Here is a 25,901-nt window from a genome sequence, read left to right as displayed (position 1 = left end):
GAGAAGCATATGGCTTAAGTTTGATCAGAGAACCAAGAGTCCATAAAGGTGTCGGAAAGTTGGTTAAGGAAAGACCTTAAACACCATGGCAATAAGTTTGTACTTAATTATGTAGATAGTGGAAACCAGTACATGTTTTTGAACTGGAGGTGGACTGAGACATTAGGCTTAATAAAGGAAAAGTAAATAATGAGAATGAAACATTATTCCAGAATTTCATACTTGGATAAGTTGTAAGAATATTGGCAGAATAAAGGGAGTCTGGAGGAGGGTCTCAGAAGTTTTCTTTTCAATTTAATAAAATTAATTTTTATTGAAATACATTCTGATCATACTGAAGTACAAGGGTGAGAAGATTCTAATTTGGAGACTGAAGAGGGTTCAAAAGGTCAGGAATCACTGTGATGACTACATGACGGGGAATCAGTCATGAACTGAGATATTGATGAACAGATATCAAAGTCTATATGAAGTCAAAAACACAATTTTATTGGTGCTGAGTCAGTGCTGTTTCATTTGATTCTTTATGCCTTATGGTTTGCTCATGTACAGAAACAGAAGTAATTGAGTTTAAAAGTTGGCATGAGAGGTACCATGGAAGTCAGCAATTTCGGTAGGAATTTAACTAGGTGTAGCTGGTGACCACACAAATTAAATAGAATCTATGTGACACTCAGGGCAGGGCTCAATAAATGAGAAGCAGTACCCAATGAAGTAGATTAAAGAAGCTGTTGTCAGAGGTTTCATGACCCAAGGTGGAGATCAGGGTATACATGGCAGGGCTTCTAGGCCACAAGTTAGGGCCACTGTAGCTGCAGACTGGGGAAGATTATAAGGTCCTCAGCTTGTTGATATATCAAATGATAGTATAGCAACTCCCCTCTTGCACATAAAATGTTGGTGAAGACTGAAGCCTTTGGTTTAGATTTTCTAATTTTTTTTTGCTATACACTCCCTGTAGTGTATAGCATATAAATCATTATTTGCACTTAATATGAATTATACGAATCATTATTTGCACTTAATTTTTAATATTTGGATCAATGTTTCTTGTGAGAGTGAGTGTATGTGTGTGTGTGCACACACACATGCACACTACAAAGAACAGGATGAGGTGGAAGGTAGGATGCAGCGTGAGAAAATTCTGAAGGACTTACAGAGGTGGGAGTGCCAGGCTTCAATGGGAATTCCTAAAACCCTCGCCTACTACACCATTCTCAGATATCTTATCCTTTTATTTCATGGTGTCTGCTGCTCTGTCTTTGACAAGTTATTGGACATGGAAATATATTTAATATTAAATGCCTATGATTATTGTTTATTCAATGACTGCTCCATATTCTTTCCATGTTTCCTCCTTTGTCTGATTTTTAAAAATGTAATTAGTCTCTTTAGGGAAAAGGGGTTACATATTCATTCATTTGTATAATTAATCTGGTTTAAATCTGTGTCCTCACCCAAATCTCATGTCAAATTTTAATCCTTATTGTTGGACGTAGGGTCTGGTGGGAGGTGACTGGATCATGCAGGCAGTTTCTTATGGTTTAACACCATCTCCCTTGGTGCTGTCATGGTGGTAGTGAGTTCTCCTGAGATCTAGTTGTTTACAAGGGTGTAGCACCACCGTCATCACTTCTTGCTCCTGCTCTGGCCATGTAAGATGTGCCTGCTTCCCTTATGCATTCCACCATGATTGAAAGTTTCCTGAGGCCTCCTCAGCCATACTTCCTGTACAGCCTGTGGAACTGTGAGCCAATTAAACCTCTTTTCTCAGGGTAAGGTAGTAAACAAGATAGGGAAGGTGTCTGCCCTTATGACTTTTAAAGAGAAGAAAGTCAATAAACAAGTGAAAGATAATTTCAGATAGTAACGAATGCAATGAAGAAAAAAAGTGGGGCAAATCGGATGGGGAAGAGGTGGGCAACATTTGATAGGGAGTTGAGAAATAAATAAGAAGGAGTCAGCCAGCCACATAAACAATATGGGCAAGAGTTTTCCAGGCAGAGAAGAGCAATGGCAAAATTTTTAAGGTTAATGAGTATGGCAGTTGGAGCATAGCAAAGAAAGAGGAGAGTGGAGGTGATAATGTCAGAAACATTAGAAAGATTAGCAGGTGCCAGATTATAGAGGGATTGGAAGATAATGGCAAGGAATTTGGATTTTATTCTGAATGTGAATCAGAAGCCACTGGATAACATATGAGAGAAGTCCAAAGAAAGAAGCCATTGAAACAATAAGGCAAACGTTTGATGGAAGCTCTCAAAGGCTGTAGGACTGTTTTGGGGAAAATCTAAATCATTAAAAACATAAGTATTTTTCTTAGCAGTAAGATTTTGTAACAAATGTAAATTGTGATGCTTTAGGAAGTCACTTTTGCAGTAGATTCTGTCAGCATGGTTTCAATGACAGTGGTAGTTTCTGAGGATCCTTTGCATGCTGGTCTCCTGCAGTCTTATTTAGAGCATGATTATTTTTCTATTTGCAATGTGAGCAAAAGCAAAAATTAAACCATCCTTTCCCCACACAAGCCTTATACAAAGAAATTTAATGACATTGATCCTGATAAGTATAATTTGTGAATATGTGATTGTCATTTGAAGACTGGAACTCTGATGCCTTCATTTTGTATGTAGCTCTGTATTAGGTTCAGACTAGTGAGTTGTGAGGCAAAATGACTTGTGTCATTTTTTGGTTGAAGTTTTTGGTTGCTGATGTAAGACTATCTAGAGCACTATGTTTAAAATGTTTATTTAAATAATTTTTGTATTTCTTTGTATAAAAACAAACACTTCCTGGTCAATTATCACAAACTTTCGGTGAAAGGTAAATTAACCAAGATTTCCAGGCAGTAAAGTAGACATAAATATTTAATATAGTTTTACATGAGTTGAAGTTGTAGACACTTTATATAGTCTACTATAAAAGTAATTCTGTCCATCCATCGAAGGTGATCCTTCTGAAATGGAAAACAGATATTTTAGGATATATTTTTACAAACTGGTAAGAATAATCACAAATAGTCAACTTGTTTATTTAAAACTTCAAGCAATCTAGATGCTATCCTGACATTTATTTATTAAGCTACTATTGCATAAACACTAAGAACAGATAAGCTAAAGAGATCCTGTAGGTAAATACCATATGAGGTGCTAAAACATGGAAGGTACCATGTTTGTACAAAGTTTTCTATAAATCCAATATTGGGTTTACTGTGTATGCATCATTAGAATTCTGTAATGCAGACTAACATCAGGAAAATAAGGTGTGGCTATATGGACTTTTACATTGTTCAGTCTCACTATTCACTTATTAATGATTAATAGATACCCTTATAACTTATTTTCACAAACCTATCACAGAGTAAATTTGAAATTGTTATTTTCAATGACACACCAGGGCAATGCATTTATAAAGTCATTCTCTTTAAGACAGGTGCACCCTTGACAATATATATGTAAACTCTAAGTAGGGCACTTTAAAAAATACTCTTCTTCTGCAGTATAAATTTGTACTTGCTTTATTTATTTAGAGTCTCGTGATTTTTCTGGAAACCAACATGTTCTACAAGACATGTTTCATGATCGTGGAAATAAGCCAAAGTTGACAAACATGTATCTGGGCTTATGAATTTTATATTTAACTAAATGAGCAAATCAATATTCTCCTAAGGACTTGAAAAAGAATGAATATTACACAGTAAGCACTTAACTTAGGCAGGGACTGATATAAAGTGGAGAAAGAACTGTCAGTGGTTTCCTGATGGCTACTAGCTTATGCTCTGAGGATTTTTGCTATGCAACTGTAGGAAGAACATTTACCATTATGCAATGTGCCACTGGAGTTCAACACAGACTGAAAGATGACTGCTGTCACACAGTGACAGTGAACTTGGTACTATCCTGATGCCACCATCTAACTCATTTGGAGAAATGGAGACAGTGGGCTATTGCAGAAGCACTTAAATAGAGCAGTCCCGGGGGTTGGATAATTTGTAACAGATGTTCCATATAACGGATGGATTACAGGGAGAGTTTCTGTAATGCAGACTATCTTGTTCAGTGAGGTATGATCGATGCTGCTTATTAGCTTGACTTAACATCTGTGAGCTGAAGTTTTGAGACAAATATGTGAGCTTTGATTTACTGATTCATACAGATCAGGTGATAAAACATCTTTGTAACAGTGATTAGTATTTCAAATGAAGTTTACTAATAACAGTTCTATTTCTTGAGTTGGTGTGAAAGAAATAATTATATGAATCAATAACCTCTTGAGCAAAACATATAATTCAAGCAGACTTGTTTTATGCCATCCTTTTTTGTGATTAATGAACATTTAAATTAACCAAATCAGAGTGCTGACAAGTGAGAATGCTGACACTTCGGTATAATTACCCTATGTAACTTGCAAAACATTTCCTTTCCTTGAGATTTTGTATGTTTGTCCTAGAATGTTTTACAGTTAAAGACAGTTCTAGAATAACTGGAAAGTCATTCACACTATTTGGTTTAATTGTTTAAAAAATCCGAGTATTTTATTTGATTATTCTATTTTGCAATTATTTTCAAATCTTTTAGTGTCCTTGGTGGTGTTTCGAAAGGCTTTCTACTCTTTATTACAATTTTTGCATTGCTTTACTGTCAACTGAACTGAAGGTATGGCAAAGTCCTAGGTAAACATTCACAGAATGCATATTTACATTTTATAAATATTGAATACTGTGATTTAGCTCCATTTTACAATAAATACTTTTTCTTATTTTATATGATATAAAGCTGATGAAATAGGCATATAGAGATGATTATCACTGATATGAAAGCAGTACCCTTGAACTATGATCTGTAAATATGACCTGGGCTACACATCTTATCTAGAATGAAATATAATTTATATATTTAACTTTCTTTCTACTCAATTATATCTTCTTGGTGATTTTGTTTTACTATACTTGAAGCTCCTCAGTATTTACTTCACACATGAAAAGTTCCTCTGTACACTAAGATATCCATTACATTTTGCTCAAGGGTGGATGTCAACACAATGGAATCTTTAATGATATAAATAGATGTTAATATGTGCAACCAACCTCAGGAAACTAATGCAAGATTTCATCAGCTCAGTTAACTGAATATACTGAGATGGCCCTCATGGTGATTCACAGCTTATCCTAATGACAGCAAACTGACAGAGAACCCAGTTATGGCAAGCCTATCAACATGCCAATCTGAGACATGTTCAGTATTCAAATGCCTGAGGAGGGAGAGGTAGTCAAAATGCACTCTATCACCATTAGAATGTATTTTCAAATTGTAATTAAATAAGATGGACACAGTAATCAGAATATTAATGGATATTTCTGTCAATAGATAATAAACTCAGATCACCTATTGGAGAAATATAGATTATTTCCCTCCTATGAGTACCATAAAGAACAATGGTTCATCTATTTAATCTTAAAGATGAGGGACATGGAAATTCTTCCTAGACCTGAGAATATCAACAATACCTACCAGTTACCGAAAAGCAATTTACTGTTTGAAATTTTATGTAAACCAGAAAATTAAATATTATTTCCCCCTCTTCTTTCTTCTTCCTCTCCTCTTTCTTCTTCCTCCTCTTTTCCTCGCTTCTCCTCCTCTTCCTGCTGCTGCTTCTGCTGCTTCTCCTCCTCCTTTTTCCTCTTCTCTTTCACCTTCTCCTTCTTTCTCTTTTTTTTTTTTTTTTTTTTTTTTGACAAGTGAGGAGATTAAGTCCAAAAGAGGTAGGATGACTTGCCTGATTATTTAGTTAGTGCCAGGGTGATAATAAAATCCCATCCTGGGTTATTTTTCTAATGCTACACTGATTGGTTGGGTAAACAGATTATCAGGCATTTAAACAAATTTGAGTCATTTTTTAATTAGACTACTGAAATTCAACTGATACTTACTAAGTATCATCAATAGACTAAACCCAGTGCTAAATGTTCTGGTAATACAAAGACCTTGATTCTACATTTACAGCAATGATACAAGTAGACCTTTTCTCCACTACTTTTTGCTCACCTTGAATTTACGCACATTTACTTTCCGACTCCCATAAATACACCTGAGAATTACCCTTTATATCTCATCTTTACAATGCCTACCCCTTTTGAATCTTGTAGAGGTTATTACTTTCATAATGAACTATTTTTTCTAAAGCTAGGAACTATCTTTTCCCCTGTCTTCCTAATTTGTTAGGTACCCTAGCAGATTCATAAGATTCGAAAGCTAAATTTATGGATATACTCAATAATACAGAGTAGAGACCTATGTACTCATGACAACCAATCTTTACATGTAATGTCCTATGAATTCAGATTTTCCCCTTACATACTAAGCAATAATATTTATACATTTTAGTTTTGAAAAATGAAAGAGGAGAAACATTTATTTAAAAGATTTTTAACAAAGAACAAGTTCTTTTTTTTTTCTTGGCATTAACAAGCATCATCTGGTGTTCAGTTTTTTCCCCTACTCTTTCACCTCACTTGCTGTAACTCATTAGAGAGCTAATTGTCTTTGTAATTCCAAATTAAGGAGTACTTACTGAAACAGAGACATTACCTTTGCCAGGTGTTTGGGAGGACAAAATTCAATCTGCAGTAAAAGTCAGCAAAAGTTTCTTCCAATTAACGCTAGTCCTTCCTCTGTTCAATCTGCACAGATTTTTGTATTGTTCAGTGAAGAAGCGTTCTGGGACCAGACTACATCGTATGTGGTGTTATACCAAATCAAGAAAACAAGAATTTAGTATTTTGGAACACAGACTTAAATAAAATGCGATTGGGGAATAGAGACTAGAGTGAACTTACCAATTTTAATTTTGTCTTCTTAGGAGATGTGACCAGTCACTGGACTGACTTTCAGCATAATTTCTACTTGGAACTTGAGTTCTTTCTTTCTTTTTTTTTGAGATGGAGTCTCGCTCTGTTGCCCAGGCTGGAGTGCAGTGGCGCGATCTTGGCTCACTGCAAGCTCTGCCTCCTGGGTTCATGCCATTCTCCTGCCTCAGCCTCCTGAGTAATGAGACTACAGGTGTCTGCCACCACCCCTGGCTAATTTTTTGTGTTTTTAGTAGAGACCAAGTTTCACTGTGTTAGCCGGTATGGTCTAGATCTCCTGACCTCATGATCCACCCACCTTGGCCTCCCAAAGTGTTGGGATTATAGGGGTGAGCCACTGTGCCCAGCCGAGTTCTTTCTTGGTTACCACATTTGGGTTGTCAAAAACAGGCCATACGAAGTATATGTTCCCTAAAAGACTGTATATTCCAGGCTTTATCATTGAAGGAGATCGATCAGGGAGGTGAGAGAAACTATAGAGAAAGGAGCAGGCCTTCTAAAAGGTCAGAACACTCTGCATAGCTTTGGGGGAGAATAGCTGAAGGCAATGCAGGCAATCAGAGGAAAGGCAGCTACAGTCAGGGAACTTATATGAGCATGTCAGCTAGAGGATACTGAAACACACAAAGCCAGAATATTGGCTATGGTATTAAAGCCACCTAAAGTGAAAAGGGAGAAAAACCCAAATCGTTTTCTATGCGGAGAGCCAGGCCATGTGAAGCAGGAATGCTCCAATAGTAAAGAACAAAGTCACTCAGGAAAAAAAAAAATCCCTTTTATATGCCCCCGACACAAAAAGGGGGAACATTGGGCAAATCAATGTAAGTCCGAATTTGATAAAAATGGCAACCCCCTAAGCAATAAGGCAGGAAACTTCATGAGGGGCCGGCCACCATACCCTGTTCCAAACTGGGGCAATGCCAGTGGCTTTCCTCGGTCAGATGGAAGGCCCACAGTCCTCTCTCTCAGAGCAGTCACCTCTGGGAGGCCAGGACTGGACTTACTCTGCCCCAATGAATGAGTGCTTAAAGAAGGAGTAGGTACAAAGAAGTGTGGGGCAATTTATCTTAAACAGGCTTGTTTATTTATGTTGACCAGGAACTGATCTTTGATCATCTGTGCCTGTGATGGTCCTTGAATGGGGAGCAATAAATGTTAATTACCTACATACAGGTTTTATGAGTTTTTGGCATTGTGCCTGCACTGAATAAAAGCAAGCAGCTCCAGCTTCTCAGGGCTGCTTTCTGGACACTAGAGTCGGGCAATCACCTAGCTGCTCTTACACTACATACCTGTGTCTGAGTACTCATTTCATCCGTAGGCCAGAGTCTGTGGGACAGACCCAGCAGGTGGTGCCCCATGTGAGGAATGCTGCAATGGATCGTGATGGAACCCTCAAAAATGAAAGTGAAGTGACTGTGCAGTAAGTAACTGGTACCCACTGGGGATTTCCAAGTTCGAGGGCATTCATCATGGACAACAGTATATAAAAGTATTGAAACAGCTGCTTAAAGCTAGTGGAGTCTCAGTCTCTGAAGCTCAATTAAGGGGACTAATGCAAACTGTTGTTTTCCATAATCCATGGTTCCCAGAAGAAGGCACACTAGACCTAGAGCTCTGGGAACAAGTGGGAAGAAATCTTAAAAGACATCATGTACAAGGGCGATGGGTCCCAGTAATATCTTTAACATTATGGGTCTTAGTTAGGGTTGCTTTGGCCCCGCTTTACACAGAAGAGCTTAAAAGGGAGGGGAGGAAGAACCATCATCTACCTTACCGCCTCCTCCTCCTCCCTCAGCATACTCCTCGCCCTCTGCCTCAGGGTCAGAGAACAGCTGCCTTCAACTATTCTCCCCTGAAGCTATGCGGAGCCTTCCGACCTTTCAGAAGACCTGCTCCTTTCCCTATAGTTTCTCCATCACTCTGACTGATCTCCTACATCACATGACAGTAAATTACTACTTAGTATTCAAAAGGCATGCCAAAGCAGTCTAGGTGACAGTCATAGGAAACAGAATGCATTCAGAAAAAACAAAAATGTCTGATTTTAGATGTGTCTATAAAAACTATATGAATAAATGGGATAATTTTTCCAAACAATTCAAACAAATGAACAGATACAATGTACTTCCAATATTTTGCCTAATATTGATGAGTTTAAGGCCATCTTTTTTAACATTAAAGGTCATTTTGTTTTGTTTTCATGACACTTGGTATAATTTACAGATAAGTAGGCAAAAACAACAAATATCAAAGGGTTGAAGAATTTTAGCAATGGGAATGGTCAGGGACATTTTCAAGCATGTGGGAGTTTTGTTTTTGGCTCAGAATTGGTGCTATTGCAAAAAATTTAAAAATCAGAGAATAAGAAGAGATTATGCAGAAAGAAGTCTATCAGTGTTCAATTTTCTGGGTGACATTTTGTCCAGAAGTCCTTCCTTTTTTTTTTTTTCCCGTAAGTTCTGGAATATATGTGCAGAACGTGCAGCTTTGTTACATAGGTATACACATGCCATGGTGGTTTGCTGCACCCATCAACCTGTCATCTATATTAGATATTTTTCCTAATGCTATCCCTCCCCTACCCCCCCCTCACCCCTCTGGCAGGCCCCAGTGTGTGATGTTCCCCTCCCTGTGTCCATGTGCTCTCATTATTCAACTCCCACTTATGAGTGAGAACATGTGGTGTTTGGTTTTCTGTTCCTGTGTTAGTTTGCTGAGAATAATGGTTTCCAGCTTCATCCATGTCCCTGCGAAGGACATGAACTCATCCTTTTTTATGGCTGTATAGTATTCCATGGGGTATATGTGCCACATTTTATCAAGTCTGTCATTGATGGGCATTTGGGTTGGTTCCAAGTTTTTGCTATTGTGAATAGTGCTGCAGTAAACATACGTGTGCATGTGTTTTTATAGTAGAATGATTTATAATCCTTTGAGTATATACCCAGTAGTGGGATTGCTGGGTCAAATGGTATTTCTGGTTCTAGACCCTTGAGGAATCGCCACACTGTCTTCTACAATGGTTGAACTAATTTACACTCCCACCAACAATGTAAAAGCGTTCCTATTTCTCCATATCCTCTCCAACATCTTTTGTTTTCTGACTTTTAATTGATCACCATTCTATCTGGCATGAGATGTTATATCATAGTGGTTTTAATTTGCATTTCTTTATTGACTGGTGATGATGAGCTTTTTTTCATGTTTGTTGGCTGCATAAATGTCTTCTTTTGAGAAGTGTCCACATCCTTCACCCACTTTCTGATGGGGTTGTTTTTTTCTTGTAAATTTCTTTAAGTTTCTTATAGATTCTGATATTAGCCCTTTGTCAGATGGATAGATTGCAAAAATTTTCTCCCATTCTGTAGGTTGCCTGTTCACTCTGATGATCATTTCTTTTGCTTTGCGGAAGCTCTGTAGTTTAATTAGATCCCATTTGGGCATGGGCAAAGACTTTTTGACTAAAACACCAAAAGCAATGGCAACGAAGTTCTTCCTTTCTAGCAAAACCCACAGCACCTAGATAAGAAGTCCCACAAGATGTTCTGAGAAAGCAGTCAGTAGAATTTACTATTTTGGATGCATGGCAAGATATGGGCCGTCAGAGGAAGTTCAGACTTTTCAGTAAGGTTTGTGGTCATTTAGGCCAAGGTGTAACGTAGAAAGTCATTACTAATACTATTGTCTCATGGTCATGTGGTCAAAGATTAGGTACTTTTAGAGGATTTGTGAATGAGACCTGTCCTTTGAGATGGTAATGAAAAAGTGCTGTATCTGCAAGGTAATGTAGAATATCTTCATTCTTTCTTGGACTAGCAAATGACGACAGATCCTTAAGTTTCAGTGAGTATACCATCTTGACAGAAATTCTCTGACTCCTAGGCAAAGTTTGTCACTCTATTCTCTTGTTTCTTAGAGTACTCCTTTCTTTCTTCCTCCCTTTTACCCTACTCTTTCTCTAACTCCTTGTCCTTTTTTTGTTTCCTTCCACAAACATGTATCAATATTTTTCAGAAACTATAATGTATCGGAAACTAATTGGTTCTAGGGGATATCATGATAAATGAAATTGAAACAATCTGGCAATTGACAGTGGAAGGCAATATAGTAATTTAAAATGCTGGTCTGCCTGGAGTCTACTCACTATTCTTCTACTTGTTAGTGACATTCAAACGAGTTCTTAAACCTCTCTTTGACTTCGTTTCCTTATCTATAAAATGGAACTAAAAATAGTACCTCTTTAATATTGTTTTTATATGATATGCTAAAGTGAAATAATTATTATAATATGGAGCCTTTAGTGCAGTGCCTGACATATAGGAAGAACCTGATAAATGTTAGCTATGTTTATTATTAGTAATGGAGCTGATGGTCAGAGAGCAAAATGTGCTGCTCATACATGGGTAACAGCACATCTCACATTATGCTGTAAAAAGATGTGTTTCTCCCTAACATAAAGTTGTTCATGTTTAGCTAGATCATAGCACGATGCCTGCCATGTACTATGTGCTCTATAAATGTTTGATGAGTAAGTATTGAATGAATGAAGGGATAACAAGGTGAACGTTAAATGACTTACACAAAGTTTCACAACTAGTAAGAGCTTGTGGGGATGTGACCCAGTCTGTCTGACTTAAAAGTCAAGGATTTTCTTAAGATTCTGCGCTACCTTTCACACATAATTGCTTACATCTCTCCACCTACCATAATTTGGTTATTACACGCATCATTCCTCTGAACTTGCCCTTGCCAAGGCCATCATTTACTTCCAGGTTTCTTAATTCACTGGTATGTATTGGCTCGTATTTTACTTGGTTTTGACACTGTTGTCCATTTTCTCCTTCCTCTATTTGTCTTGTCTCTTTGTCCCTATGATTTATATTTACCTAGGTTTTCGCACAGTAGCTCTTGGTCTCTGATAGCAACTTCACATCTACTTTGCAAATTCCTCCTCCTCTTCAATGTTAATGTTTCCCAGCATTCCATTCTAACATCTTCCCCTTGCTATTCTTCACAGACTCTTAGTTTTGTTTTTTGGTTTTTTTGAGACAGTCTCACTCTGTTCCCAGGCTGGAATGCAGTGACGCAATCTTGGCTCACTGAAACCTCCCCCTTCTGGGTTCAAGCGATTCTATTGCCTCAGCCTACTGAGTAGCTGGGACTACAGGTGTGCACCACCATGCCCAGACAATTTTTGTATTTTTAGTAAAGATAAGGCTTCCCCATGTTGGCCAGGCTGGTCTCGAACTCCTGACCTCAAGTGATCTGCCAACCTTGTCTTCCAAAATGCTGGGAATACAGGTGTGAACCACTGTGCCTGGCCTTCACAGGCTCTTTAATTTAATTCACACCTGACTTTAAAATGCAAACAGTGCTCAAATCTAGATGTCTAGGCCAATGTTTCTCCCCTGAGCTCCACAGCTACACAACTATTTGCTTACTGGATACTTCTCTCTAGAGAACCCTAAATGTTATTCCTTTACAACCAATCCACTTCTCTCCACATCTTCCTGATTATATAAATGTGGTTATGAATGTGATTGCATGATCATTTTCTATTAGGGGGACCACAAAATTTATCATCTATACCAGGACAATTTTGAGGGTAAAGAGGACTCATTAATAACTACTTTGGCACTCTAAGTATAACTTGGCGCTCTGTTAGTCTAACTACAGTATACAGTGTTCCTCTGATGGGCCACTCAATTAAACATTACAATTGGCAATCTTCTTTGCCTTCTCATTCTCATTTTTCATAACCAGTGGACTGTCAAGTTCTGTAGATCCTGTCTCCTTCCTATCTTTTGAATATATACACACCCCTTCCTGTCTCTATTACTGCCTTTTATAAGACCCTTCTTATTTCTTGTCAAGATTACTGTTATTGTCCCATCTGCTTTATTAGCAAGCCACTAGTCACAGTGTCCTCTAAAACACTCTACATTTTCCTGAATGGTCTTTTTAAAGAGACATCTTATCCTGTCCCTTTCCTGCTATGATCCTTTGATGGTAGCATCAGAAAGCATTTATTCCAATCCTGTCCCACCATGTCTCCCTCTTGCACTCTAGAACTGTCCTGGCATGTAGTAAGCACTCATTAAACAGTGAATGAAATTGGATTTTAAAATATAAGCCCAGACACCAAGAATTTATCTCCACAAACTTACACAAACGTGAAGTGACTATATTTTTATATTAGGATGCATGTGTAAGAAACATAGGTTAAGTCTGTGGGACAAATTATAGTGAAATACAATTTCATCTTACAATTTATAAATCCAAATATGTATTATACAAAACTCAGTTGATTAGAACTTTTCTCACATTCGAAGAGTGAAGTCAGAATATTTGTTTCAAAATGGCAAAATACTGCCATCAAGAAACCTGAGAATGTCTCAGTAAGCTGACAAAAGTATCAATGCCCAAAAGAGTCTGGCTTTTGGCAGGCATTCAGTATTTAGGGGAATCAAATATAAGAGATTTAGTTTGTATTGGTTGGTTGTCTGTGTACAATGACAATTCATCTGTTTGCTCATTTTATATTTGCACGTATATATGTACATGCATGCAAACTGCTTTAATCATTTTGGCCAGTCAGATCACTTCAGTTAATAATTCTCTTATTTCAATGAGCCGAACTAAAGCTGGTGCAGAAAATCTGAACATCTTATAGTAGAAGAGTTCTACAGGTCAGCAAGCCACCATATGAAAAGCATAAGAGAAAAGAGACTAAACTGCTTTTCAATGTCTAAAAGAAATTTTATAAGTGTTAATCACACTAATTAGAGAAAGTCTAAGATAGAAAAGTGTTTGGTATAAGCTACTTAAATAATCCCATCCAATAATAGCGATAACAGTGATCTAATATTCCTACAATAGTGCAGAATATTCCAATAAGAGATAGCATGAATGAAATTAGCTTTTCTTTAAGAGGAAGGACATTTTATAGCTGTGTTTTACAGTTTTCAAAAATATTGAAAAATAATTTTGTTAGCTGAATACATTTAATTCTCTATTATTTGCAAATGTATTTACTATTAATTTTAACTAGGATTAAAAATTATACTGAAAACATTTGTCATTGTCTTTTTGACTCCAAATACCAGCATATTAGCAAAACAAGCTTTGCTTTTCCTAACTACTGGATTTTATCTTTTTCACTGGAGACTCTTTTGAGTTCAAATCATTACTCAACCATCTGAAGGCTTATGCAATCTCCAAGCACAACAAGCTCTTACATATTAGATCAATGGTGGAAAAGGAAAACTACACAACCTCTATGCTCCAAAGATGTTTGTGTTGAATATTTGTGTATTTTAAAGCTTGGAAACATTCAGAAGTGGCAATATGCTAAAAATAGACATTTACATCAATTTAGAATCTACATGGATCACAAGGGTAGTGCAGTGAGAAATGTGAAGATAGAGCACATTAATACTGCTTCAACTCTCAAATAAACTAACAATATATTAGAAACATGCTCAAGGTTTTCACTGAGCTTTATTTTCCCATTGCATTTGGGACAGTGACAGTACTTGCATCTTTTCCAAGGGCATAGGCGGAAAACTCTCAAACTCTCTTGCTAGTGAGAATCACTAAAGATTTGCGCTTAGACAGAATTTAGAGATACTTAATCAAAGGTGCCTAAATTAGTTTCTATCCAGGTAAAAACTGGTTTCTTCAGGTTACTTTCAACCATTTGAAACAAACAAACCAATCATACTTTACAACTAGCTAAAAGGTAAGTTAGCTTTGATGTTGGCTGGAATTAAATTATATAGTTTGGTAGCATTGTCTATCTTATGATGACAGAAGGCTTTGGCTGGAATTAAAAATAGAAACATAAATTAGTGATTACATCAACACAATCAACAAAATCTTTCAAAATATGACTCATGGAGTAAAATAAAGATGTGTGTGTGTGTGTGTGTGTGTGTAAAAAGCTAATAAACTGCTGATGTAGGCTCTTATATCTAATTTTATAGATGAAAAAACTTTACTTTGTTGTGATTTGCCCGTTTGTTTGCTAACATGCTTTTATTTCTGTAGATGAATGACATAATTTGTTAGGGCTAGCTTCCTGGGTGTGTGAGCTGTGCAGTTCAAAATCTGCAAACTTCCAAGTTTGGGGCCCAATGCTTAGATTAATGCCTTTCTGTCACTGTCTTGAAATTATTAATAATTTTCAACAAGGGGTCCTGTGTTTCCATTTGGCATTGTTCTTCATAGATTACATATCCAGCCTCACAGCTCTGCTTATGTTTTATCCTAATCTCTCACTATTTCCTCTGTGAGACTGAAAATGTACCCAGGTGAACTTCCGTGGTACATCTCACCCTAATTCCAAAGGCGCCTCACACTGGAGGACTAGTGGATGTAGAGCCGGCTGAGGGCTGAGACCTCAGCTTCCTCACCTCTCCACTCTGAGTGCCGACTTCAGTGCCTGACACAGAGCAGGTGTTGAATGAATAGGTGGGTGAACAAAGGAATAGCAAATTATAAGCAAATACCAGTAGACTTATTTTATTGACAACACGGTCAAAATTTTAATGATTTTAGTTTTGCAGTGAAAAGTGGCTGAGTTGGGAGAGAGTAAAGTTAGATATTCAAGGAAATAAATAATTATTGGAAATAATAAATGGGACTGAATTGATGGGGCAGATGAAGAAAGTTCAATTGAAAGCCAGGTTGAAATCTGTTGGGAATAAGAAGTGATAGGGTGGGGTTCAAGGTGGATGGTTAAAAGCAGTTAGATGTCTCCCAACAAGTGACATCCTGAGGTTAATTCATTCGTTTCAAATTCAACTATTAACAAAGACACTTTGGATTCATCTTGTAAATTGTAATTCAGGAAATGAAAATTATTCAAGTTTGAGGAAAGGCTATGTATTCAAAAGGACTCAAGAGATTATTGATTATTCTTTGACTATTCCCAGAGTTCCTTGACCTACTGTTTTGCATTAAGAAGCAGAGTAAAACAAATAGAGAAGTTGTATGAGAAAGTGAATTTTTATCACTTCTTCTGCCTCCGGGCAGAATAGAAAGATCGTGCTGTCATTCCTAGTTACCCTAGCTTAGCTAAGCACATCTTATTCTTTAAACAGTTTTCTACCCTTATAATTACTTTGGAAAACATATTTCTAACATTAATTTCTGAAAAATAAAATAACAAAAAAGAAATTCCTTTCTCCAGAGTCTTTTACTTTGTGTTTGATCACTTCTGATACTGTCTCAGAATATTGGTTCTTAACAACTTGTATATCCTCCTCAGTGAGATTCTCTCTTACATATCTACCTCCCTTTCGCTAATAGCATGATCGAGTTCTACTCATCTTTAAAAAGGTTCCCTATAGCAGTGTTTAGTCTTGCTTTCTCTATTGTTATAGCACACTTAAGTGACTAAAATGGTGCACAGATGTCCAGGTGTGGCTTTAATTTCCTTTTATATTTCAGCAAAATAATTTTTTCGAACATAATCATTCTGTTATGGTTTTCCAGATTATGCATGGTGCTGTGATAATGCTGGTTCACTGAATATTAAATTTGGGAGAGCAAGTGACTTTATACTTCAGCTGACTATTTATGAAAAAAGCAACCTTTGGAGAAAGGTGATCATGGTGGAATAGAGGTGAAAAATAGCACTGACGCTCACAAGCAAAATGAGGCAAAAGTGCAAACAAGCAGTTGAGGAAAAAATAGTCCATAAAGTAGTGAATGGGGAGAGTATCAGGAAACATTACTATTCAGAAACACTCAGATTCTCAACAGGCAATGATGAGGCCATGTGGCTACACACCTGTGTTCCAATTTAGTGTTCATGTGGGGCAAGGTTGAAGAATTGCAGGAGTTGGTAAAATGTACAAGAGAATTTTATAGACTATCTCTCATGGGAAGGATGACAACAAAAAAGTTGCTCCCATCCATCAAAGAGAATATATTTTTTTTCCCTTAAATTCCCACTGAAATAGAATAATAAGAACATAATCCTTGCCACCCAAGCATGTTCCTTGTGATGAAGACATTGAGCAAAGTGAACTGCTCAGCCAATCTACTTTTAGTATTCTACTAAAAGATGAATGGGGAAATTGTTTTTACTATCCCCATCTTTCTGTGACACATATTTGAATAATTGTGCTTTAAGTATTCTGCTGCCAGAATTGTAGCCATCATCAGAAAAGCTCCAACTAGAATGCTCCGCTTTGGTCCTGTGGCATATACTATTAGAATACCATGAGTTTACAGACCAACAAATGGAGGAGTGTGAGAAGGGAGACTGGCAGAGTAAAACTATTTTGAATTTTATTTCACAAGCCAACATTAAAAACAGCAATATTCAAAAATCAAAGCTTGTTGAATTACCAGGAGCTGTAAACGTACACAATTTTTTTAAAAGAGAACCGGAACTCTTAGTTCAGTGTTTAAATCTGTCTAAGACTCACCAGGAAGAAATGGCAAGATATTTTTACTAATTTTAGAAAAGTAATGCAAATATATAATGGAAAAGTGGTGACGTGATCAAACTCACTTCAAGTGAAAGCTTAAGCTGAATGTTACATGAATATTCAGACAAAAGGAACCTGTTTGAAATTGCTATTGGGTATAATCCCAAAATTTATGCATTTTATCATTTCCTAGGCATAAAGCCAAAGGCTAAAAGAGCAGAACATGAAAGCTGAACTTGAATTATATTCTAAACCCTGTTGAGTTTAATTTTACTTACAAAGTAGATTGTTAGTTTGCCACTTAAATTTGCTCCCTATAGTCCAGTAAAAATACCTGGTTTCTTATCAGTCTCTAAATTGTGATATTCATTTGGAAAGCTCCAATTTTAAGAGCCTCATTCTAAATTACTAGGCAAGTGCACACAGTAAATATGCATAATCTAAAACAGATCATAACAAGAGGAGAAAGCAATTTTCTATGAATTTGACTGAGTGTAGGGTTTGCAGTTCCGTGAGCCTTGTAACTTCAGAAGGCACAAAGAGAACTTTTTAGCTAAATGGAATAGAATGTATTGAAAGGATGAATACTTTTAAAAAGTTGGTGTTTTATAATAAGGTAACACAGATATACATTCTAGGTATACATTTTGAAGAAAAGATCAAGTAGCCTTCTGAACAGAAACACACAAAACATGAACAAACTACCAATCACCCAGATAACACACTTCTTTAAAAACATTTTACTTGAACCAATGATGAATGCACTACCAAAATCCATATACATTTGGTGATATATATAGCTAAAACATAGAGATGACAAAGTTCACTCTATGCCTTATGTTTATGGTTTAAGATTTTTAATATTTAAATTGTAAAAGAGTTCAGATGAATAAAATACCAGTTAATCTAAAATGTAATTTCTTGCTATAGAGATAATGTTTTTATCTGTACAGACCATACAAGGGATCTAAGCATGCGATACTCATACTACTCAAGATATAATTGTATAAGATGAAAAATGAAGAGGCACCTGGTGGGATTCTGGTAATGTTCTAGTTTTTACATTGAATGATAGTTATATGGTGTGTTTACTTTGTCATTGTTCATTAAGTTATACATTTGTATGCTTATGATTGGTGAAAATGTGGAAATATTGTACTTCAAAAAAAGCTAAAAGAAAAGGAACGAAGGAAGGAGGAAAGGAAAGAAAGAGGGAGGGAAGAAAGAAGGAAAGAAGGAAGGAAATGCATGCTATGATCTTTATTTCCCATACTGTGGAATACTGTGCTAAAGGAAAGGGGTGCTCTAGTCATTTGCTTACGATGTAGCTTCCTAGGATTGCAGAGTTTGGTGTCCTGTTTGATAATTGGAAACCATTTAACTGTCATTTCTGCACAGAAGGTTGTATGTTGACATTTTCAGACTTAAAAAAAATCCTTGTCACTTAACCATTGCAAATGTCACCATCTTATACATGCAGTTTTTCTGTTTTTGGAAGTCCAACTTAGAAGTAGTGGAAGAAAAAAAATGCCTAGGGCTTCCACTAGCTTTTCATTTGAAAAACATATATACACACAAACAAATTTTATCTCTGTAGTCCAAGTGACTTAGTAGCTCAACTGTTTAGATTATCTCCTTGGCATTAGGTTAGTTAAACACTTAGTGACAACTTACTACTAAAGGTGTCTTGGACTCTGAAGTTAGTTCGGTGGTTTTCGTCTGTTACTAAGGAGCAGTTTTCCATGTAATTTTTTCAAAGGCAAAAGGTTAAGCAAAAATAACATATATTGTAAAATTGAAAGTAAAATGCACAGTACTGATGTGCTCAAAGTCCATGCATTTAAATTCCTTTGTATGATAATTTATGGTGATCATGTCTTCAGACTGCACTATTAGCATACTCACCCCTAACAAGAAGTTCTGCCTCATCTGACACACTGTCTGCTGTGGTCTGTACCCTGCAGCCATATCTCCCAGCATGCATCAGAAGGATGTTCCTGATCATTAAATCTGCAGAGGATGCTTGCTGAAAGAGGGATGAAGTGCCAGTTTAAAATGTTGCAAATCTGCCTAGTTCAAGGTGGTTTAAGGGGGAACTTTGCATATTCAGTAAAAGGACCCATTTTTGGCCTTACAGTTTATCTAACAACAATTCAGAAATCAAGCATGCCCTTTTTTAAGGAACACATAGAAGTTTTGTTTTTAACAATCGCTAAAAAGGGGTTGAACATTTAATATTGCATATAATGATTTAGCAGCTAAGATATTTAAAAATATTTACGTATGCACAAACTCATATCTTTAAAAGTATAGGAGAAATAATCACTGAGCAGAAATGTTGCTTTGCTATTCAGAGACGGGTGTATTTTGTGGCAAGAAAATCGTATTGAAACAAACAGCAACTTGTGGGAAATGAATTATGAAAAGATAGCCATCAAAATATTATCTCATGTGACTTTATTGAATGGCTCTTTTCCTAAGAACACTGTAGGCAACAGAATGAGTCAGTGCTTAGTTGAAAGACTGCTGGTCCCAAAGCCATGAGTCTTTACTTAACAAAGACGTATTCCTCCCATAACCACTACCATCAGGGAGCACGGTCAGCCTGAATCTTTGTTAATCAGCGCAGTTACAGAACACAAAGGAAGCTCCAATTACCTGATTCTTGTTGGGGGCAAGACGATTAGAACATAGTTGAAGAAAAACCTGCAGTTAGGGAGATCAATGAGTACTGGGGAGGATATCATTGAGGTGTTTTAGTTCATGGGATAGGTGATGTTCCTATACTTTAAAATGGCCGGTACAAACCTTCCATTACTTAATGTTGTCTTTAATTTACTCTATTGGAAAGAAAGATTTTCTTTATCGTGATCATATAAAGATCTGGTTGATATTTACAATAAATCAGGAGGTTTTTATTTTTCAGATAATGACATAGCCAAACTCCAAAATTCCCTTCAGTTTCCATTTTGCAATCTAATGACAATTGGAATAAGATAAGATGCATGCTGCTTGAAATGACATCATCAAAGATCTCAAAAATTTTCTCTAACAGTAATTGAGCACATGAAATACTATGTAATGAAAATCGTACAGAGGCATCCCAGATTACAGACCTTTAAAAAGTGATGTTTGTTCTCAGTAGGCAGTATCCTGATAATTATTTAAGAATTCAATTGTTTGCCTTTATTTTGAGATAGACCAATGAGTTTTATGAAAATCATAAAAACTAGACAAATTTCCAGATATCTTTTGAATTTTCTTTTCTTCTTAGCATTCATAGAAAGGGTGCAAAGTCATCGTAAACTTTTTATCACTCAAATCATAAATACTTATTTCAGTGAATCACTACACTATATACTATGTTTTAGATCATTTCTTTCTGCTATTTAATTTCTGTTTTGTTTTGCTTTTTGCCTTCCTTAGTCTTATAATCTGAACTTCTGAGGGTACTGAAGTTTTCTCTTATGAAATAATTGTTAAGACATGGTCTGGTTTAGACATTTACAAGGAAATGCTTCATAGCGAGAATGCATTAAAATGTCATAAGAATTATTTCAAGGAATGTGATATTTGTCCAGTAAATGTCCTACACTGCTAATTTCTTTGGGATAAATTGTTACTTTTAAATCCTAACTGAATTCATTTTCTCTTCTTCACTAGACTAAGTGCTTACTTCTCTCAAATCAGGAAAAGCAACTTTAAAACCTTTGATTTTTTTTTAATTGGGAAATAAAAGCAAACTCTAAATGTTAATAAACCACAATTTAGTTTCAAATCAATATAATTTAATACTGTAGTAATAAGCTTTTTAATATTTGCCACTGTGGGTAAGATGGGCCCACTTTAGCTTCTTTCTCTCTGGATTTTTTAGGTCTTTTAATGGGGTACACAATTAATCAGGAATTGCTGTGAACACTGTGGGCCCAGAATATGTCTAAAGGTAAATCTAAGGTGAGGCCTCAGAAAATCAGGGAGGATTTGATTTTTTTTTTTTTCCTAGAAATAGCACTGTCGGAAAGATAGTGCATTTTGTTGTTGATGTTGTTTGGTTGCATTTTTTTTTTATTTGCTTGCTTGTTTTTTTAATATCACAAATCATACTGGTGGCAGTTTAACAGCAGAAAAGTACTGATTATAAGTGATTTTTCAGGCTCACATTTTTGAAAAATGTCATAAAATCACATTCCTGTAATTAATAACTGATAGTCTCATTTTCCAGACTTTTGTCTTCTCAAATAATTTATTTATTTATATCCTGGACACAATTTCTCAAACGTCTTTCTTTCCATGGAATTACAGTGAAAAAATGTTTAATGGAATAAGGAGGAGATGTCATTAAAATCACATAAATGTCCAAGGAATTCAGGAGAGCGAGATACAGATGATCTTTTCTATGTTGTCCTTTACTTGGTTCTTGCAATTAATAGTGTGCAGTGCTCTAGAAACTGGCCAAGCTCCATCACCATCTATCAGAAGCAAAAAGTCTACAGCCTGTGGCATATCTATCCATATCAAGACCATTTGAGGAGTTAAAATCATCTCATTTCGGGCCCAATTCTTCTCTTTTAGATTATATCTGCATCATATTTTTAACATCCTAAACAGGAAAGATTAAAAGTTAAAATGAATGGGACTGTGAACACTAAACCTAAATTACCCTTTCAGTAGATTGACTGATCTTTCAAGAGAAGTAATGAGAGGAATTCATGTGGGAGCCCATTATACTAAATTCCTGAGAGAGAACCTCCACAATTTAGTGCACTTTTAATGAAATGGTTACTTAAAGCAGATGCTTGCTTTCTTAAACTTAAACCTCATTTTCACTTTTTATCTCTTAGGAATTACTCTCTCTTTTCTTGCTTTCTCTGACACTTGCTTTATTTTCTGTCATTTTTTTGTTCTGCTTTCATTGACCTTATGAACAAATGGTGCTACTTGTTGCTTCGAATGAATTTTTAGACAACCAGTGCTTAACACAGTGCTCCGAAACCTTGCATAGTACCTGCCACGTAGTGGGAGCTTAACACATATTTGTTGAATGAATAAATAAATGAAGGCTTTTTAAGAAACAGGATGTATGTTCACTCTCTGTGAGAGTAGCAACATGGCTGTGTCATTTACATGTCTTGGTCACATAGTTTTGTTAGACCAACTGCTAGATTACTGTGACATTTATTAGTGACTGAAATAAAATAGGAAAATGCTGTCTTTCCACCCAAGTCCAATTCTTAGTTCTCATTTTGACTAAGTGTCCTGCTCATCCAACATAAGACTGCCAATTATATTCCTAAATAATGAAAGCTAATTTAGCATTGCTGTTCAAAGTGTCTGCTGGCTCTTGTTGCCTTTAGAATATAGTCCAAACTTATTTTGACATAGCTCTTTAGAGCATGATTCTACCTCCTGCAACTTAATCCTGTCATTCTCCAACACCAACCTCACACTTACCTAGACATAGGCATACTTCCCATAGCCTGTTTGCATAGCTTTTTTGTTCTGTTGCAGGTGCTCTTTCTTTTATCTTTTCCTGGAAAGATTCTTTTAGACACAGCTTAGAGGTTTTTCCGGATTCTCTCTCCCTAGGCTTCCTTAGCTTTGCCTGTTTATGCTCCAGTGTCACTTTGCTCATGTCTCTGAACTAGCACTTGCCATTTGTGAATATCTCCCCCAAGGTCCACGCTGGGCATTCCCAGAGCCAAGCTAGCACTAGTGCAGCCAAGGATCATTAAGCGAGCTGATGAATGCATGAAGGCTTGCTTCCTTTCCTGTATGTGGCTGACAATACCTCTGGCCCTCCTGCCCCTTTTCCTCTCTAGTAAGTTAGGAAAATAGAAAAAGACTATGGAGAAAGACAGTGGAAAAAACACCTCAAGAGTATATATGGGTTCTAGTATGACAGAATTGTGTGCATCCCTGCTCCACCACTTATTAGATATTCACCTTGGGAAAATTACTCTACTGCTCAGAGCTTCTCTCAGAGTTTCAGTGTGATAATGTGAGTAAAGCCCATAGCAGTGTGTCTGGCATATAGTAAGTGTCTGATAAAATTTATCTGTTGAAGGGCACTATAATTGCACTCTTAGCCAAGAGGAAGGTTTTAAAATTGGTATTAACTCCCTTAGCAAACTGGGGTATCAATATTTTCCATAGCTAGAGTAAGCTTTTTGATAAATACCTAGCTTTATTTTAGATATAAATATTCCTCACATTCTTTCTCTCTTACTGTAGAAAAGCATTAAACTCAGAAAAAGAAGACCTCAATTCCAGCCTTGGTTTAGCAACTTGCTGGCCCTGGGACTCTGGTTAAGTCACCTTATTGGGATAATAACACCTTCACTGTCTCTCTCATAACATATTGGTGTTTGGGGGTGGGGGGGAAATCAAAGGAAACAATGTACATACATCAACTAGTAGGAAGTGCTTCAAAAGCATAAATACTCTTAAAGCATTTTTTTTTTCCCAAAGGTGATAGCAGAATGCTGTAAGCACAGTGAGCAGCTGAGGATGTATAGGGAAGAAACCAATTGATCAACAAGGTAACTTAATGTAGTGTTCTTGTAAATAGTGAACTTGTGCTGAATGACCTACTCAGAAGGCTGCTGGGTATGGCAGTTTCTGTTCTTTCATTTAGGGTTTATTTAAGTTTCTCAAGGGGTTCATCATAAGGCATCTCTAACATCCCTAGTCCCCAACAAACCTATCCATCAACCATTCTTCTCTGTAGGGCAAAGTAATACGGCATATCAAATCTATGAGATTTAGTTTTCTAAATCTTATCTGGCACAAAAAACTGGGTATCAGCCATGAAACGGAGATTTTTAGAGAGGTTTAATGTTTATTGACATAAAACCTTAGAGGTAAAAAATTTTCCTAGTAACAGTATTTCTTTTTCTAAGAGGATAATTTTTTTTTTTTTAATTGAGATGGAGTCTTGCTCTGTCACCCAGGCTGAAGTGCAGTGGCGTGATCTCGGTTCACTGCGAGCTCTGCCTCCCAAGTTCACGCCATTCTCCTACCTCAGCCTCCCAAGTAGCTGGGACTACAGGTGCCTGCCACCATGCCCGACTTTGTGTGTGTGTGTGTGTGTGTGTGTGTGTGTGTGTGTGTTTAGTAGAGATGGGGTTTCACCATGTTAGCCAGTATGGTCTCGATCTCCCGACCTCGTGATCCACCCGCCTCGGCCTCCCAAAGTGCTGGGATTACAGGCGTGAGCTACCGTGCCTGGCTGATAATTTGTTTAAAGTACCCTAGTATGATAAGGAAATAATACACAGACATTCTTTTTTTTTTTAATAGTTTTTCCTTTACTACTCATAGAATAGGGTTTAAAGATGATATGTGTTTTAATATTGTTTTTAGAAAATAGATGGTATTTACCTTATGTACTTAAATAATTGAACATGTTATCAGAAGTAAAACTATTAATCATTACTAGTGAAGAAAATAGTCAACATAACATTTGACAAAATAATATTTGACAAATTAGATCTCATAACACACATATATTATGTGCATTACAATGAAGTATTAAATGTAGCCAACACATTGAAGACTCAAAATGAGTAAATAAGGCTCTAACATCCCAAGACTGGGATCTTGATATTTAATTTTCAATCCATATTCTAATAATTTAAGTCCTAAGAAACACGCAGAAACAGTTCTACTTGTTGACATAGATTAAAGAGGAGAAACAATTGTTTTCCCTAGTGGCAAGGTAAATGGGAAGTTCTTTATCTGACATTAACACAAGTGAGGAATGCAAAAGGGCTGGTAGCATTTCTGTATTAATCTAGTGCTTCTAAGGTAAAGAGAGGGCTGAAATAGGTAAAGTCACATAATTTATCAATCTCATGTTTTCCTGTGCTGACTTGTAGTTCCATTCAATCTGTTGGCAAAAGTTTTTGTTACCTGTCTATGAGACTGTTTAACTCATCTCTCTTTATTGTGTATTCAGTATATTACTAATTACAAAAGGTATTCATTTCTGCTGTGCTAAGATATGTGGATGCAGGCATAGAATCTGCACTCAAGGAGTTTCCTGTCTAATCCAGCTTCAACAGAAGAAACACTTGCAGGGAATGTGGACCAGCTTTCGTCATACCTGCATCTGAGCTTTGAAGAGATGTGGGGAGAGATGGATCTGTTATTTGATAGCACGATACTCAGACTGAGTCCAGAGAAAAGTATTTTCTCTTTTTGTGTGCCTTGTATAGTTTCAGTAATCATTGTATGAGCACTGACTCCTAAACTTGTATTTTTAATAGTAGCTTTCAAATGAGGTCTTTATATCCTCTTCGTGATCACCTCTCTGTCTCTCATGCTTATCCATCTGCTATGCCACTGCTAAGTTAATCCTTTAAAACTGATTTTATTCACAACCTCAAAAATCATCACTGGTTCCCCATTGCCTACAAGATGATCCACCTTCTTAATCTTGCATATGAAACTAGATTCAACCTATCATGTCTTTCACTGTGGTGGAAAATGTAGTCTCTGAACCTTCAAGTAGTTCCCCAGTGATCCACCAAAATCTACAAATTATATCTCATATGTTAAGACCTTGTTCAAGTCTTATCTCTTTCAGAAAG

The 25,901-nt window shown here is 36.5% G+C and overlaps 1 protein-coding gene across 5 annotated transcripts in view; it reads right to left on the bottom strand.

Moving 5' to 3' along the window:
- LOC105484296 (contactin 5) overlaps positions 1-25,901 on the bottom strand; it is a 1,362,583-nt gene that overhangs the window by 117,969 nt on the left and 1,218,713 nt on the right. For all 5 annotated transcript variants that reach the window (XM_071075496.1, XM_011745800.3, XM_011745801.3 and 2 more), the window contains one exon: positions 19,216-19,336. In XM_071075496.1, coding sequence (XP_070931597.1) covers positions 19,216-19,336 — 121 coding nt within the window. The remainder of the gene's footprint in view (positions 1-19,215; positions 19,337-25,901) is intronic.

This window comes from Macaca nemestrina, chromosome 12, assembly GCF_043159975.1.
Source record: "Macaca nemestrina isolate mMacNem1 chromosome 12, mMacNem.hap1, whole genome shotgun sequence".
Classification (NCBI taxonomy): domain Eukaryota; kingdom Metazoa; phylum Chordata; class Mammalia; order Primates; family Cercopithecidae; genus Macaca; species Macaca nemestrina.
This window is presented reverse-complemented; position numbering and strand designations above follow the sequence as displayed.